Here is a 16,449-nt window from a genome sequence, read left to right on the forward strand (position 1 = left end):
CCAGGAGTCACCGTCAAGATCTCGGCCACGTACTGCACACACCGGAATGAGCGCACGCGTTGTCAAATGCCGGAAATCGCGGCATATGCGATGCATCTCAAACAAGCACGGTGTTGCGGCCTAAACTGAACCGAGCAGAAGGCATGTAAAAAACAAAAACTGACACGAATTCTGGCTTGAAGCAGAAGACAGAAACCAATGCAAATTGGTTCAGCCAATTGGTTCAGCTATCGAAACTTCGGCCACAACAACACAAGCACGCTCGCGAGCACTTTCGTACGTGCCCACATAATTCCGTCTGCTAACTCGAGTTTTAAAACTGATAACCTCGCCGCAGTCTTGAACACAAATCGCCACTGACGCTACGTGGATGAGCCCCGAGCCTGTGCATATGGGCCGGCGTTATCTCATACCCCAAGCGCACAAACGTTGTTTGCGAGTTTGCGATACAAACGTCATCGGAAACTTCTGTACGCAGGCGACAGCATCAAGAACAGAATTTTCACTCACCTTTCAGGCGGTCATGAAGAGGACGAAGTTCACGGTGTATGTCAAGCCGCTATCCCCGCAAAAACAAAACCTTCACACGGACGCCGAAAGCACGGTATCCCCAGCACCACAAGCAAACGCGCACACACAACTCACTAGCCACGCTCCCTCGGCTGTCAAATCGCACGATAGGCTTAACCGGAAGAACCGGCGGTGTGTCGGTCAGCAAGGGAGATTTGCCCGCCGTTCCTCTTCAACAGCGCACAAACGATACCGAAGGCTGCATGCCTAGAAAGCGAGCCATCGCAAAGGCGACCACGAGCGTACGGTGCGCCGAGACATTCCAGGCGACGAGTCGATGAAGTAATCCCTGCGCGTTCTCGAGACGAAAGTCGTCGTGCGAGCCGTTGCCGATGTAGTACGGGGGTTAGCCCTGCGCGCGAAATGCGAGAAAAACTTGTCCGCGGCACGCATGCACGCACACGGCTTCGCCCAGCTGTTTAGCGGACACCTGTGCATACACATGCGAGTCAACGCGAGTTGCTAGACGTCAAAACAAAACGCCGAGGTGCGCCACCCACTTGCGACGTCTTTTTCCTCCTAGCGGACACTGTAAGAAACTCGACCGCAAACATCCTCATTCTTTAGTTTTTTTTAATCCACCAGCAAATCTACTGTTGTTCTTTTACTGCAGAGGTTATGACCTTGCTAAGCGTGTGATCTTGTTGTTTAGACTACTGTAACAACTGAACTAAATGAACGGCAACAATATGCTGCACTGGCTGCGCTTGCCTTGACTAAAATCTCGGAACCCAAAACATAGCCTTCGAGATTTGGTGTCGCAAAGTCTCGGAGGCCATGTGTTTATCAGCATCGCTTTTGAAATTTCCTGCAGATGACCCAGCATAGCTACGAGGACAAAGCAGTAAATAATCATTATCGTCATTACGAGTACCCATCACGCCTATGGGTACCCGTCAGAAATAAAAGACCATAAATAAAGGGTGCAACGTCGCCAAGCACCTAAGCAAATCTAACCCTCTTTCTCTTGCCTTGTCTAGCTTTGTCTGCCCGCCCGGCGTGCATTTTGATCATAGATGACCATAGCCTATTGATCATTTTGTTAAAATCATCATCACCAGCCTATATATATATATGTTCACTGCAGGACGAAGTCCTCTCCCTGCTATCTCCAAATTACCATAGAGTGGGTATTTATTTTGAAACTTTATGCCAATCATCATTGCGCTAGCTGTTAAAATATCCACCCACAAATGAGGCATCATGCAACTTACTCGGGAAGACTATTGCCTGGTGCAGAACGCAGAAGTCCGGATAGGAAACTACCTGCCTATACTTCCATCGCTGCTATCCTGGACCCATCCGCTTCCTACCCGAGAGAGCTGGGATCGCTGCCCAGCTCGGCTGCTCTACTATAGGGCCAAATAGCCCTCGTGGCTAGTGCCTGAGCTGCCGCGGAATCCACATGGGTCCCGGACTAGGGACCCCTCCTACATTTTGTAAGGGACCGGCCCTTAAGGCCAACCACACTTCCCTTGCAAGCTTCAAAACAGCCGTGATTAAAACGCTATGTGAAACTTTATTGCTGCACACAGTAGCGCACCCAGGATCTCTGCCAGGGGGGGAGGAGGGGGGGGGGGGGGTTGACAGTTTGCCAGTACCATCTAAACAGCACTAATTTCAATTGCTTCACGGGAAATTGTCAAAAAATGCGCTTTTTGCGAGTGTGCAGACGATTGCGCGTCTTACATCTTAGTTGCAGTACTCAAATGCGCAAGGAAAGAGAAAGGGTTAAACAAAAGGGGGGAGGGGGGGCGGGTTTAGGTCGGCCTCAGGGGGGGGGGGTTACAACCCCCGAACCCCCCCCCCCCCTCCCCCGTCGGTGCGCCACTGGCTGCACATTACAGTCATACACTGCAAATATGTACGTCATTTATGTATACATACGTCTTTGTTCATGTGTCACTACTTTCTGTGATGCCTTCGGACCTGGAAAGCACTTAACTAACTATAAATATTGGCACATTCGACAGGTAGCTTTCGAAGACGCTCTCGCAGTGCGGTTTAGATTCTGGAGGTGCTGGAGGTCGAAGTCAAGCATGCAAAACACATCGGGCATAGAGAAAGAAATAAATTTCTTTACACCGCGCTCCAGCTTGCAATCGGTGCTAACCATTCGAATGTGCCTGTAATTATTGCGTAGATACGGTAGCTAGTGAAGGGTAACGATCTTGTGGAGGGGGCTTGACAATACACAAGATACCAACACCTTGCACATGCACGAACACTGACCACGTGGTCTTTCAGTGTGCACAAATATGTTTCCGGTGGTCATAGAACGAGTTTATTCTGATGGTGATGAGGTGAAAATAAGTGCCGACTTCTAGCGCCTAGCTTATTGCGCAATTCAAGGTCAGATCACATGATAGCTTTTTAAATGTTGCAGCTTCTGCTGGTGTGAACTGCCTTACATTTTAAACTTCTACAAATGTTAACGGACAACGTACCCTTTCACTGGATGTGCAGTGCCATAGCAAAAACAACAAGAAAAGTAGGTGCAAAGGTGGACGAGTTGTAGATTACCGATGTCCCAGGCTAACGGCTCTTGATTCCAACGGTATATCCATGTTTGCAATGTTTCAGGCATTCAGACGTATTTGCGGTCTTCCACAGTCCCACGCCTTCACTTCTAGTTCTTTCTGTGTCACTTTTGCGTGAACGTCTAATCTCATCGTTACATGTTTTCGTCTTCACTGATTGTGCCACAAATACAAATCTTTCGCGGTGTATCGTTCGTCCGTCGCCCGCGTGTCGTCTGTTACGAAGCCGCAGGACAGCGTCGTCATACGACTGGCACTTGGAAACCCACGATTAAAAAAAAAATTGTTATGCGATGGCTTTAAAAGCCTTTAGTTTTAAAGATAGCAAGGGCATTACAAGTGCATTTGTTTCAAAGTTCTTCAATGGGTCAGAGCATAGCCTCCAAGACTACCATATTTAATTTCGGAGGCCATAATCAGAAGGCGAAGCTGGCGAGCGTGACCCCATCCAGGTTAATCCAATCCACATCGACTCGCGTCGTTGCTCATGTCCGCACACGCAAATGGCAGGGGGCAACTTGTACCGCGAATTCATGAAAATCTGCAGCGTTTGGCCTGTTGATCCCGTCAGGAGCGGCAAATGCCTCGGCGAGTTCGTACGGCGTAAGGTGGCCGAAGAGTTCCGGCAGAGCGAGCAGACCGTCGTGCAGGACCCTCAGGAGTGCGGACGTCGGTTGGACAGCCTGCGTGCCCTTGCCTCTGATCGGTACGCCAGGCAGTACCCGAGGATCTCCGCGTCGTCTGCTTTGGGGCTCACGCGCGCCGAGTGCGCCAAGGTGATCGTCGATAGCCTGCACACTGCCCAAGGCGCGAAAGAGGAGAAATCGCTGCTGGAAAATCTGAAAGAGAGGCTCTCCTTCAAGACCGACATCCCCGAATCGTCGCCTCCGGAAAGCAAGAAGTGAATCGCGAGCACGGTGATCGCGAGCACGGTGATCGCGAGCACGGTGATCGCGAGAGAGAAGCAATACTTTGTCCCGTGTCCAGCTACCCAGTGTCACGAGTGCTGAAAAGACAGCCCACAACGCGTGACCATCATGAAGGCGAGTTACGCCTGCGTTCATTGTGGCGAGATGCAGCAGCAGCTGTACAAGAGCTACGGTCCCGACCTGCTAAAGTTGTCCCGATGCGTGAGTATCCCAGTGTTTCACGCTTGTAAGCAGAGTCCAGAGGAGATGCACAGAGGAGCTCTCCTCCTATTCTCCCACGAGAGAGAGAGAGAGAGAAAACAGATTTTTGCTGGCGCGTATACGACCGCTGGCATGCTACTCCCACGATGAAACAAAGTAGCGGACCCGATTAATGTGTTCTGTTATACGAGTCGTATTTGGATGCAGACGCTACTTCATCAGGAAAGAGTGATTTATACGATGCATTAGACGGATATCTATACTTAAAAAAAAAAAAACCATTATCTGCAGCCCTATATATCATTAATTGTATGATCTGTTTAACAGTGGGCCATACTGTTCATTCAGTGAGAAAATTGAACCCCCAAATTATGCCACCTTATCACACAGTTATGCATTCTTATGCATTTTGTAGTAAACCTGTGATGTCCTGATTAATCAATGGGCCTTGTGACACACTGCATGTCTCTTTACCAACCGGATTGGCCAGATTCCAACTGTGTTAAACATCTGCACCACCCAGTGAAAAGTTCTTGGCAGATACCACTCGTACAAGAAAAAAAAAAAAAAAGTGAAATAAAGAAGTGTACTGCCACATGGCCAGCGTATTCTTTATGTGCTTTTCGCTGGTCGCGCTTTTGTTTCACTGCTTGATGTTTGAAAAGTAGTGCTACGCCTGACACATAACGAAAGCAAAGCGCTGACTTTCAAGAGTCAGCACTTTGTCCGGTTGTCTTGTGTCTTCCTTTCGTTCCATGTCAGCTCTAGCACTACCCTTCAAACATGTAGCAGTACCAACTCGCCAAGTTTCTCTTCCACGCCGACATGTGACCCCTAAACTGAGCTGCAACCACCCGAGGACCGATGCCTCCCTTAGTTAATGAAGCTAAATCAAAATTAATTAAATTCTGGGGTGCTTTCACGTGCGCCCAATGCACAGTACACAAGCGTTTCTTGCATTCTGCCCCCATAAGAATGCAGCCACTGCAGGTGAGACCAAACCCACAACGTCAAGCCCAGCAGCACGAGACCATAGCCACTTGGCTACTGCGACAGGCACTTCCTCTAGTTGGCTGCACATTTATGTGCACACATGCCTATGAGAGGAATATGCATCACTTTATACTTTTTGTCAGGATAGACATGCCAACTTATGCCATCCAGGGAAGTGGTAATAACCACTGCTTAGTAGAAGGAACATTCCCCGCATCCAGCAAGAACATAGCTTAAACCAGACAGGCACAGGAACGACCAGCGGTATGTTGGCTACACCTGCGAAAACCATTCTGAGTCTACATCTCGTGGTCTGTTGTCTGTTTTAAGATGCATTTTTCTTTTAACTATAAACTGACTAGCCTGGCAAGTGCTGCTTCTCCACGTCCATTGCCACTGACAGTCCTGGTGGGGGGTATTCAGTAAGTGGCTGCCTAGCGGACATGTCCATTTCGTCTGCTGCCAAAGTGCTGATTGGCTGGGGGCGCCCTTGTCTCCTTCTCACGCAGACCTCTGCCCAGCCAATCAGAACTTCAGCAGCAGGTAATGTAAGTGTCCACTAGGTGGACACTTACAGAATACCCCACCCCCAGATGTCTTCCAATTTATAATTATGCTTTGTCTGTTTTCTTTCATTCTTTTACAGTCCCGTTGCAATCATGTGGTTGACGAGTACATTGAGATGGAGTTCTCGATCGTCCTGATTGACGCGGTGTTGCAAAAGTTGGAGGCATACAGGCACATCATCTTCAACGTTGGAATGGCGGTAAGTGCACGGATCCTGCTGTGTCTTATCATTCTGCAGAAATTCTCGAGAAGACGAACTGTCTTATCTGCGTGTGTTCCAGAAGCTGTAGCACTCTTTCCGCTCTTCCCCCTTTTTCGACAGAGGCCTTGGAAGATTGCCTTGCTCTTCCTGCTCGGCGAAGCCCTGGAGCTCTGGATGTCAAGGCAACAGACGCACAAGGCTGGTTACGACTTGGAGTGGCACTTCTATATCATCTGCCTATTCCTCATTGCTAGTAGGTGTTCACAATCTCTCTTTATTTAGTTTTTTTTTTGAAAATTTTTGTTTGTTCGTGCTCCTCAACTACCCTGTCTCCCTGTCTTTGATACCCGTCATGCCCGCTCCAGTTATCCCACTATCTATGGCATTCTTGGGTTTGATTCCCGCTAACGGAGGCCGCATTTCGATGGAAGTTGCAATGCGAAAACACTTGTGTTACACAGATTTAGGTGCAGCTTAAAGAACCCCAGCTGATCAGAGCTAATTCGGACCCCTCCACTTCGGCGCCCCTTATAACTTGCTGTGCAGTTTCGGGCCATTGAACCTCACATTTTAAATATGAATTCTCTTCTGGCTGTAGTTCAGGTCTCAGCATCAGGAATTTACCTTTCTTCCTACTTCCAATTTATCTAGTAATAAGCAACAACCTACTCTTTTCTTTTTAATTACTGTTTAGAGCTTCTAACTGCAACAGCAGTTAGAAGCTTTAAACTAACCTCGCTTCAGCTGTCTGTCCATTGTTATGCTATCATCGTTGTGTACCTGCAAACTCTCCAGAATTTTTTTATAAAATTTCCAAATTTGGAAGGCATTCTCCAATTTTATTATTGTTATGCTGCATTTCACGAAAAGTTAGAGCTTTCTTAGCAAACAGAACTTCGGGGGTTGAAAGATGGCGTGGCACGAAATTGCGAAGAATGTGTGCAAAAAAGAAATTGTAATGCACTTGCATCGCTTTCTTGTTGCAGTGCAGTATACCACGTACCATAGGGGCGCCTGCTTCAAGCAGGCTTATTCGGTATAGTTTCTGAAGCAGGCCAAAGCGGCAATGAACGCCTGTGTGCCGTGCATTGGGTGCATGTTAAGGAACCCCAGATGGTCAAAATTAATGTGGAGCCCCCCACTACTGCATGCCTCATAATCATATTGTTGCTTTGGCATGTAAAAACACCCCAGAATTTATTATTAAATCAGCAATAGCAACGTCACTGAAAATGTCACTGTGATCTAAAAACGATGTGCGGCTTGTCAGTCTCTGCTGTTGTGAGTTTGTTGCTGCTGCTTGTGCAGCTGTGTCTAAAAGTAGATCACTAGTAAAGTGCATATGGGCATATCCCCCAAAAGGTGTGCACTCGGGGCACTTAGAAATAGTGTGCCTTTTTTTTGTCCTTTTTGCTGTTTTGTATTTTAAATAGCATGTACCAATAGCCCAATAGCAAATTTTCTTAGAATAAAATGTAAATTTGTCCGAGTCATCTGATACTCACTCAAGTGTGTGTTTGTGTCGTTCTTCTAGGTAATGCAGTCTTTATTGCAATGGTCATCTTGCTCACAAGTCTGTGTACACGCTGCCTTTGTGATAGGTGAGTGCATGAATTTTAATGTGTGCAGTACTTTGTAGACTCATGCAATAATTGCACTTTGTTTTTTCAGTATGCTTTAAAAAAGAAAAGCAGGGTTATTGTGGCTACATTGATGAAGAGCGATTTTTTTTTTCCTGCTTGAATATTTCGTGGCTGAAGTGCAATAACTGAAATAATCACAAGTACGAAATGGATTTTGTAAGTGTAATGTAAACATAACGTGTTATGCTTGTAAACATACTGTATTATGAGGCAGAATAAAAACAAAGCTATTAAGACAGAGAATACATTTTGAAATTCTGTCAATTAATAAATTTTGTCATGGCCGCCATTGTTATCCCGTTCCAGTCGTTTATTGTTCTGGAAAATGTGGGTATTCATAATATTCCTGCGACGCCTCAGTGGCATGATTTATAGGGAGTGCTCCTTTGTTGGCCAGTGTAAAGTGCTGCACAAGTGGAACTATGCAAAGTATTGACATTGTTATTTATGTTTATTAGTTGCAAAGGTGATCATGGATGGCAAGCTATTGCTTCCCCTAACTGTCGTTTCAAAGGCCGGGTGCAGGCGGTCCACACAGCACAGCCCCATAGCTTTGCTGTAATGCGAGAGTAAAAAATCTCCCGCTAAATCAACAAGTAGAGGAATGCCTAGCTTGTGCTGCTTGTATATTGTGCTGGCAGTGTTAACCCGACGTAGAGTCTAAATTTAAAAAAATGGACAGTCAACTCTCGCCTCTGCAAAGTCTCTTTTATAGACTATGTAGACAGCTCTTATGTATCGCTATCTTTTATGTTCCACAGATGACAGTATGAAATGTTTATCCGTCGGTAATCCGTTACTTTCAGTAGATCAGAACATTAATAATAAAAAAAAGCAAAGGACATACAGCTTCGTCACTGCTTCTTTTTTACATAGCAAGCCATACCTATACTTAGTGTTTCTGCTGGTTTGTGAAGCCTCTTGTCTGAAGCCTTCTGTGTGTCATATGTGCCTCAGAGATTTGTGCTCAGCTGGCATTTTACTTGCATTAGCAAGTTACGCTTAGTGTTTGCACTGGCTCATGAGGCCTCTTGTCTGAAGCTTCTTACGTGTCATATGTCTGATAATGCAAAAAGAAAAATGGAAAAAGGTTGAAAAAGAAGCAAAGGTGTGCTCCAAAATCTTGGCGAAGACAACAGCTATAATTCATAGAATGCATGCTGGGTGGCACCGCAATTCCACGCTGCAGCAAACACAGAGGCTTCACCATATAACAAATATATCTGTGCCTTGCTAGTGCAAGTTCATCTGCGTATTTCAGTGGCTCCATCTGCAAGAGAAACCTGAACTTATTATCACAATTCCTTTCAGTTGCAGTTCTATGCAAACAGCCTTCAGTTTTTTTGCTCTTGTTGAAGGCATTCTGGTCTGCTAAAAGCAGTGTGCAAAATTCTGTTGGCACGACCTGTTGTCATTTGGCCACATCCTATGCATTGGCAGGGCACTGTTGGCACGAGCCGCAATACTGGGCAGCTATGGGAAGCTGCTTGCACTCCCCGCCAACCTGTGGGGGTGCGACCGCTATCAGTCACAGCTCTTCCTCGCAACCTTCTTCCTGTTCTCCCAGGTGCAAGCCTGTAGAGGTACGTGTCCTTCGCCATATTCATCAACAACCTTTATTATGCACTGTTGCATGCCTGTGTAGTAGACGTGTACACTGAGAACTGTATTTGCTCATTACTTGAGCTTTTTTTTGTGCGAAAGTTGCAAGCACATGTTCTCATCTGCCTTTGTGTAGCTCATTTTTCTTTTTTGTGCTGAAAGTTTTAAGCTTTGGATTACCAACTAGTGCAGATAAGTAGTACGATTGGCGGTAGGTTTGTCTGTTAGCATTTTCTGTATCAAGGCAGTTATGACTTGCAGATAGCTTTGTCCCCTCCGTGTTGTTTAATTTCTTTGGTGCAAAAAGCTCACTAATCTTTTAAAAGTCAGATCATGTCAGAAGAGAGCTTGGTTGCATACAGATGAACCTCAGTATAAAGAATTATTGGATATAACGAAGTGAATCCAAAACATTTCTCGCCGTTATAAGCATGTAACAAATATATGCTTATGACGAACATCAGATATAATGAAGGTACTTCCATGACAGGTGAGACTGTTATACCTCACCTGTTAAGTTGCTTTGAATGATAATGAAGCAGTGATGCGGTCACTGACTGTGTAGCTGAACTTCTCTGGATGGCCACTAGTTTTAAATCGGACACATTTATTTGTGGCATAGCCTGACTGTTCCCTCTCATCTCCATCTGGGTCTCTATCTTACCAAGGTTTACACGGAATGTCTATCTGCTTGCTAAGGATTGCGTTTTTGATTTTCTTAAGTTTCATGAACGGAACAGAAACAGGACGTTACATTTTGGTGCCATTGTCTGCGCAAAGAGAGAACACTTAAGCACACTTAAAGAGGCCCTGAACAAGGTGCGCACAGGTCATTGAAACCCTTGAAATTGAAAAGGACATTCTCAAGGCCCTGGAAAGTCCTGGAATTTTTTTTTTTTTTCCTTGAGAACCCTTGCATTTCTTTTAATACAGTCTTGAAACCAATTATGTGACCCGATTTCTATGGAGGATCAGCGTGGACCCAGTAAACTTCCCATTTTAGAAACCATGGTACAGTCTAATCCACTTATAACAGTACTGGTGTTAACAACATATAGGATAAGTATCCACTGCACCTTAAACTTTGGTGTGTGTTTCGTGGTAAAATGAACCACTTACTACAATGCTCCTATGCAGCGTTATAGAAAAATTGGATTTGCTACTAGGTGTGTATGCCGAAAGAAAATCCGAACTCAAAATCTTTGGCAAAAAACTGAAATAAAGCCTGCGGGCCGCCATGCCCACCTTTGTGCTCCGCCACCGCACACTGCATGCCTTCATCACAGTCGCACCATTGCACGGTGGAAGGTTTTCCTTCCACCCCTTTGACGTCGGCGCAGTCGACTCATGCGCCATGGGAACATTGTAGTGTGCAGTTTATCTTAGCATAGAACACACACAAAAGTTCATGGTGTCAGAGCTGCTTATTGTTACATGTGAGTATGGTTAAAACTGGTTTGCATGTACTTCCTTTGGTCTAATTATAATGTTTCGATGTTTGTTTGTACCGTCTGCTTTTTTTTGTGTGTGTGCAGCTCGGTTATAACATTTATAATTTATAACAAACTTTTTTGGCACTTCAATATTGTTATAATTGGTTTAACTGTATAAAAATTTAAAGCCCGCACAAGTGCACACACGTTCCATTTCGCAAAATGACTTGGAACAGCTGGACAACTGTGCAACTTGTACATGTGGGAGAGAGTGAGGGACACCGGCAGTCCGTGCTGGTTTCCCTCCTGTGTTTACGCTGCTTTCAAAGGGTTTCAAGGCCTTTTCAACAAAGCATCCTAAGTTCTGCAGTGCTGACTGAATGGAAGCTTCACGGAAGGATTAATAGCCCACTGTCAGCGGGCCTTTCTGAATTCTCTGGCACACGCAGCCGGCTCTCATTGCTGGTTGACTGGCATGAATGTCATCGCTTTAGCTTCACTACACGGATTTGGCAAGACGGAGTACAGTTGAGAGTTTGTAATGCTTTCATGTGTTTGACATTATAAAAAATTTTAACATTTTCACCGGGCTTTTCTGCGACTTGCAGCCGTTACTGGAATGGGACGCCTGCAGACAGCGGTCATCGTGTTTGCCTCCTACAGTTTTCAGCGGACCTTGAACATCTGGATGTCACCCTTCCTGTGGCCATGAACAGTAGCCGACCAGCCCTTCAATGTCTCTCCGAAGGCGTCTTCAAGTGGAGTTACCATTGAAGCACGCGGAGCCACTCAGTGATTGATGAAGTAGACCGGGAGTGTTCCTTTCAGATGCATTGTTGACCTGTCAAGAATTTTAGTGACTAGCATATCATTTCAAATATAGTGGACTGTTAACTTACAAGTCGTATGTGTGTCTTCTTTTACATCATCAACACGGTCTCTCCAAAGGTACATGTTATGCTGTGTTAAAGAAGTCTGTTCTTGGTGTCCTAACCCTTTCTGGTCCAATTTGTTTCAATGAAGTGAAAAATTTGTCAGTGACGACGTCACAATTTGTGACGTCCATGTCACAACGTCACGGGCAGCGCAGCCCCATGGGGATTCTCCGTGGGATTAGAGGAAACTTTGTTTCAGAGCAAAAAAACTTGTTCCACAAAACCCATAGCTACGAAGGCTACTCCATGGCTAGGGAGAGATAAGCACCAAGCCTTAGCGGATGTGTCTGTTCAGTGGTGGCACGCAACATTGTGGGTGATCCCTGCGAGAATTCCTCTCTGTGAACACTGCTTTAGTTGCTGTGAATAATACAAAAGAATGAAAAAAGAAAACAGCACACAAGAAATTTATGTAAACACACCTTCACTGACATATATGTAACACAAGTTCCGATGTACAAGGATGAAAAGACTTGACGACTTCTTCACGAGTTTTGTGCAGCCTGGACTTGAAATTTGCCTGTGAAGTAAAAGGTAGCCTCGATAAGTAAATGTAGTATTTTGCATCCTTACATAAAAATGTGCGCGTTTAACCCCAATTCTACGTCAAGAAAAATTGGAAAAACTTGCTCCCCTTTACTTGTGGTCATCGAGGAGTACAATGGTACCAAAAAGAACAGTGGAATGGTATTTAACTTAAAAATGAACACATTCTTTGAGGCAGCACTTTTTGAAATCTTGATTCCTGTGTTGTGGTGACCCACCGATGGGTCACTTGTCATATTCCTCTGGTGCATTTTGAGTCTCTGGTGTGTCATTAGCGAGTTGTGCTCCTTTGAAACTTCCTCAAGGTGCAGAGAGATGGCAGCATGATGCATCGAATCAGAAGCAACAAGAATTTTGCTCTCCATTGATTTTTAGCAAAGATGTTGCCTTGTGCACTGCAGAAAAGCGCTGCACAGCCGCACAGGGGGAATGGCCGCCCTGACCCACGTCACGGTGAACGTGCTAATCAGTACAGTAATTAATTGGTAACTTCAAATTTGTTTGCTAAGCTGTAAGGAACTGAAACTTTGATTCAGTGTAACAATAGCGCTACTATGGGCTTGGATAAGCCAAAAGTGATGCAAGAACAAAAAAAACTGCAATGCCATCTTGACGTTCCCAGATCAGCTTACTTTGACGTCGTGAATCTTGATGGCGTATGCTAGGGCCTAGTTAACTTTTTAACTACGAGGTGGACTTTATTCATTGTTAATGAGTGTAAACAGCCAGACACCACAAGTGCTGGCGTTCTGTGTCCATCTGTTTGTGCTCCTTAACAATGAATCTGTACCAACTAGGCCAGCTCTTTACTCTGATGGACTTTATTGTATTCTAAAGGATCCAAAGACCTGTGTAAACTTAATGGTTTCAATAACTTCTACTACATTACAATGCCCTGAACGCAAAAAAATTTGTTTGAAATCCCTGACATCACACTCGCATACTGGCATTGGGGCTTTAGTACAAGTTACAACATTCAAGAAATTAAACTTTGACTTTCTTTTTAGTAACCGACCTATTACCGCAAAGTTAATGAAAATAGAGTGTAGAAAGAGTACTTTATCAGTTTAAACTGATTAAGTGTTTGTCTTTAGCATGCTAGAGAGCTGGAGCACACCAGGCCTGGTGTGGCCTGGTGTGGCGTAAAACTATTTCAATCTGTTTTTATTCTAAATCCACCATTAGCCCTTGTGATGGGTCAAAATGGCTCGGGGCCCCCCATTATGGTCGGCCTCGAGCCATTCTGACCTGTCGCAGAGGGCTAATGGTGGATTTAGAATAACACCAGATTGGAATAGTTCTACGTAATACTAGCCCAGGGTCATTATTGTGCTTGGCATGCATTCCGACGAGGTTGCACGCTACTGCCATTATGTTACAGAGCCATGTTTCATTCACGTTTTGGGTGCACATCATGAAGTACAGTTGGTGTATCAAGTTTACAGGACACTGCAATGCCTGGAATGCACAGTTAACTCTGTTGTGGTATGTGTTGGTCGCACACCAGCCTTTTATTCAGGGTATATTGCATCAACAAACTGTGCAGAAACTGAGCATTTACACAAAACCCACACTTCAAGAGCTTTTTCTGAAGTCGACAGCGCTTTAAGTACAAGAAAGCAAGCGGAAGAAAATGGCAGCCACTTACACGCAGGCATGGCAGTGACTTCAACGGTCACAATGCTGTTGATGCCCAGGTTGGCAAGAGTTCCACGAATCAGACCACACGTAAATGCCAAGTACTGCAAGGACGGCACATTTTTCAACTTTCAATATGGTTGATCACCATGTAATGACTTTTCAGTAGGTCATGTACCTTCAATGCAAATAAGATTGTGTGCATTTGCAGCAGCCTTTATTAGGGCAGCAAGACGGGTACATTTTCAGTGCATTTCACCTTTCCTGTTAATTATCTTGCCCTCACGATAAAGTGGATCACATCGGCCAACAATGGCAATAGTATATATTGCCATGATTTACCCATGAGCAGCAAGCATCAGTCCAAACTTGATACAACCAGGTACACGCTCACCTTTCCAGGTTGCTACGGAGGTTTATAATCTAACAATAGGACCTTCCAGGGGCTTAACAACCGGAGAAAGGCACAAGGGCGTTCTCTGAACGATCACCAACTGAGACTATACGACGTCGAACTCAAAGTAAGCTAACAAATAAATAATTTATTCCGCTTAAGTGGGCAAATACGGCCGTAAACGTTTTTCAACTATCATTTGTAGCTTCAGTATACTTCGAGTGTGCCTTGTTCATCACATTTGTCGAGGTTTTGGCGAGTTGGAAGGCCACTTGAATGATTATGGAGCTTTTTTCTCCGTTGACAAAGTACCTCGAACATAGTCTGGTGTTGTCATTCGCGCTCCAGTGTGAGAGGTCATCACTGCTGAAACATAACAGAGAGCAATCAGCTGACACTCAACACCAAGACTGAATAAATGTGTGCTAGCGTGCGCGAGAGAAGTGCTAATTTGCGAATACTCGATGTGTGCTGCGGTGCACTCCAGCCTTAGTTCTGTTCTAAACCCGAGAGAGCATCGGCATGAATGAGCCCGTTTTCAGCAGTCGCGTCTTGATCCAGGCGCAGAAAGGAGCTGCACGTTAACTTATTAATGCACAAGAACTACAGTGCGTACAAAGGCCCAACGCGGAGTGCTTACGAAGCTAGATTTGACACATAACAACGACTGCGCATTTGTTTCGGATCGAGAATTGCTCAACAATTATCCAAACCAATTTACAAGAGCGGGAATCAGATCACGCGTGTTTATGCAGTTGTCGCTTTATTGTGCGTTTTCACGGATGCTGCCTTGTGTTTTTTTTTTTTCTTTTCTTTTTATCCTTTTTTTAAGTTTGCGTTTGCGTCTTAGTTCATCAGAAATTCGCAAGAACGACTCTTGACGGGCCGAACCGCGACGATCCACCTTCAGCCGCCGGGTTTCTCCCCACAGTCTTGAAGGGAAGCGGCACAATTTGATGCCGACATCCCCTTCACGGTTGTCAAAATACCTAAAACAGCAGTATATGCGCATGTTCTTTTTGTTCACACTTCTTACGGAGGAGCTGCCGAGTGGTCGCGGTGAATCCATTGAAAAATTGGAAAAGGAAGCTTTTAGGCGCGCCTGAGCGCAGAGGTTATTTGTGGCACATGATAGCTGCCAGTAGAACTACTATGATGCGCGTTCCTGACCTGGAGTTTTAGAATTCCCTTAGGAAGATCACCCGTCTTAGAGTAATGGCCTGTTTAGGAAGGCTGGTTTCGACAATCCAGTTTCCCTAATTTTATGGGGTTGAGGGAATTAATCGGGACACCGCATCCCTGGATCTATACAAAACTGTCTGGAACTCCCTGCCCACATTTAACCCAATCCTCTATCCACCAAATCGACAAATTCAACAACGACGAACGGTAACCGTAATGAACTCCCTAATAAGGCGCAACGTTTCTTTTTCAAGTCAACAAGGCTCGAAAACTTACCTTGGGTGCCATCTCAATGTACTGTTTGTTGTTGGACAACTGCGTCAAGAACCGGAACTTGTTATCGTGCAGGACGTAGACTCCCTGTGTATCCGGGAACAAGGCAAATGGAATTAAAATTGTGGACAACGCTATGCGCTTCTCACAGGGCAACTGAGTTCCTGTAACATACGTGGTGGTTCGTCCTCAGGTTGTCGATCTGCTTCTTGTACACCGCAGACCAGAACTCCTTGCAAATGAACTTTATCACGTCCAGCTCGGTCTTGAACCGTGGCCAGTCTTTCGTGAGCCTGTGCGCACACAAACGCAAACGGTTTCTAAAAAAGCCCGTCCTTCCGTGGATGCATCCTTGAACAAATGGACGCGGTTCACACAGGCGGCCCAATGCATCTTACCTCTCAACCAATCGATATCCAGTTGAAAAGCCGATCTGTTCCAGCTTGGTGACCGATGCATCCTGCGCCAAAGATAGTTTTTTGAAGACTGTGGCATTACGAATACTACGCCAAGGGGGGGGGAGGCACCTGGCGTTGTTAATAGCGCGCAATACAAGCGTCGTTCTTCGATACACTTATCTCGTTAAGCTGAAGTACGTATTTCTGGACGCCGCGGCGCACTCACCCTTTCCGCAGCGTCGTCGTGGCAATAAATAGAGTTTGTCATTTCCATGAACAAGAACTCAAACAGCGCGTCGTCCGCCATGTTTCTTTTCGTCGTCTGCTATGCAGACCGCGGAATGTAAATATTAATTATATGTGCAATTATAAAAATGTATCAACATAAATACCGAACAATTAC

General features: G+C 45.4%; 4 protein-coding genes across 5 annotated transcripts in view; 2 read left to right on the top strand and 2 right to left on the bottom strand.

The window, feature by feature from the left end:
• LOC119457836 (ninein-like protein) overlaps positions 1-1,043 on the bottom strand; it is a 486,287-nt gene extending 485,244 nt beyond the window's left edge. The window contains 1 exon segment of the mRNA XM_049671015.1: positions 511-1,043. The gene's annotated coding sequence lies outside the window, so the exon portion shown is untranslated.
• Positions 1,044-3,613: 2,570 nt separating this feature from the next.
• On the top strand, positions 3,614-4,015 carry LOC119457840 (ubiquinol-cytochrome-c reductase complex assembly factor 2). Its single transcript, XM_037719596.2, has one exon. The coding sequence runs from the start codon at positions 3,614-3,616 to the stop codon at positions 4,013-4,015; it is 402 nt and encodes a 133-aa protein (XP_037575524.1).
• Positions 3,892-11,581, top strand: LOC119457838 (protein ARV1). Of its 2 annotated transcripts, none has more exons than XM_049670498.1 (7): positions 3,892-4,027; positions 4,073-4,240; positions 5,880-5,999; positions 6,123-6,255; positions 7,537-7,603; positions 9,086-9,228; positions 11,289-11,581. In XM_049670498.1, exons 2-7 carry the CDS (start codon positions 4,148-4,150, stop codon positions 11,390-11,392), a joined length of 660 nt encoding a protein of 219 aa, XP_049526455.1. In that variant the 5' UTR covers positions 3,892-4,027; positions 4,073-4,147; the 3' UTR covers positions 11,393-11,581. The 2 variants fall into 2 exon arrangements, with proteins under 2 accessions (XP_049526455.1, XP_049526454.1); XM_049670497.1 differs by having other exon boundaries at positions 3,902-4,042.
• A 408-nt stretch (positions 11,582-11,989) lies between these two features.
• LOC119457839 (trafficking protein particle complex subunit 6b) lies at positions 11,990-16,369 on the bottom strand. Its single transcript, XM_037719594.2, has 6 exons — positions 16,273-16,369; positions 16,047-16,108; positions 15,824-15,941; positions 15,652-15,735; positions 13,810-13,903; positions 11,990-12,135 (listed from the first exon to the last, which is right to left on the bottom strand). The coding sequence occupies exons 1-6, from the start codon at positions 16,351-16,353 to the stop codon at positions 12,101-12,103; spliced, it is 474 nt and encodes a 157-aa protein (XP_037575522.1). The 5' UTR covers positions 16,354-16,369; the 3' UTR covers positions 11,990-12,100.
• Positions 16,370-16,449: the final 80 nt, after the last annotated feature.

Source organism: Dermacentor silvarum, chromosome 7 (genome assembly GCF_013339745.2).
Source record: "Dermacentor silvarum isolate Dsil-2018 chromosome 7, BIME_Dsil_1.4, whole genome shotgun sequence".
Taxonomy (NCBI): Eukaryota; Metazoa; Arthropoda; class Arachnida; order Ixodida; family Ixodidae; genus Dermacentor; species Dermacentor silvarum.

Bases quoted from the DNA above. Each gene is read 5' to 3' on its own strand.
- LOC119457840 (XM_037719596.2), top strand. From the start codon at position 3,614: ATGGCAGGGGGCAACTTGTACCGCGAATTCATGAAAATCTGCAGCGTT.
- LOC119457839 (XM_037719594.2), bottom strand. From the start codon at position 16,353: ATGGCGGACGACGCGCTGTTTGAGTTCTTGTTCATGGAAATGACAAAC. The intron at 15,736-15,823 runs GTATGTTACAGG...CCGGATACACAG, and splicing joins ACCTGAGGACGAACCACCAC to GGAGTCTACGTCCTGCACGA. The intron at 12,136-13,809 runs GTAAGTGGCTGC...TTTACTTCACAG, and splicing joins AGTCACTGCCATGCCTGCGT to GCAAATTTCAAGTCCAGGCT.
- LOC119457838 (XM_049670498.1), top strand. From the start codon at position 4,148: ATGAAGGCGAGTTACGCCTGCGTTCATTGTGGCGAGATGCAGCAGCAG. The intron at 4,241-5,879 runs GTGAGTATCCCA...ATTCTTTTACAG, and splicing joins TGCTAAAGTTGTCCCGATGC to TCCCGTTGCAATCATGTGGT. The intron at 6,256-7,536 runs GTAGGTGTTCAC...TCGTTCTTCTAG, and splicing joins CTGCCTATTCCTCATTGCTA to GTAATGCAGTCTTTATTGCA.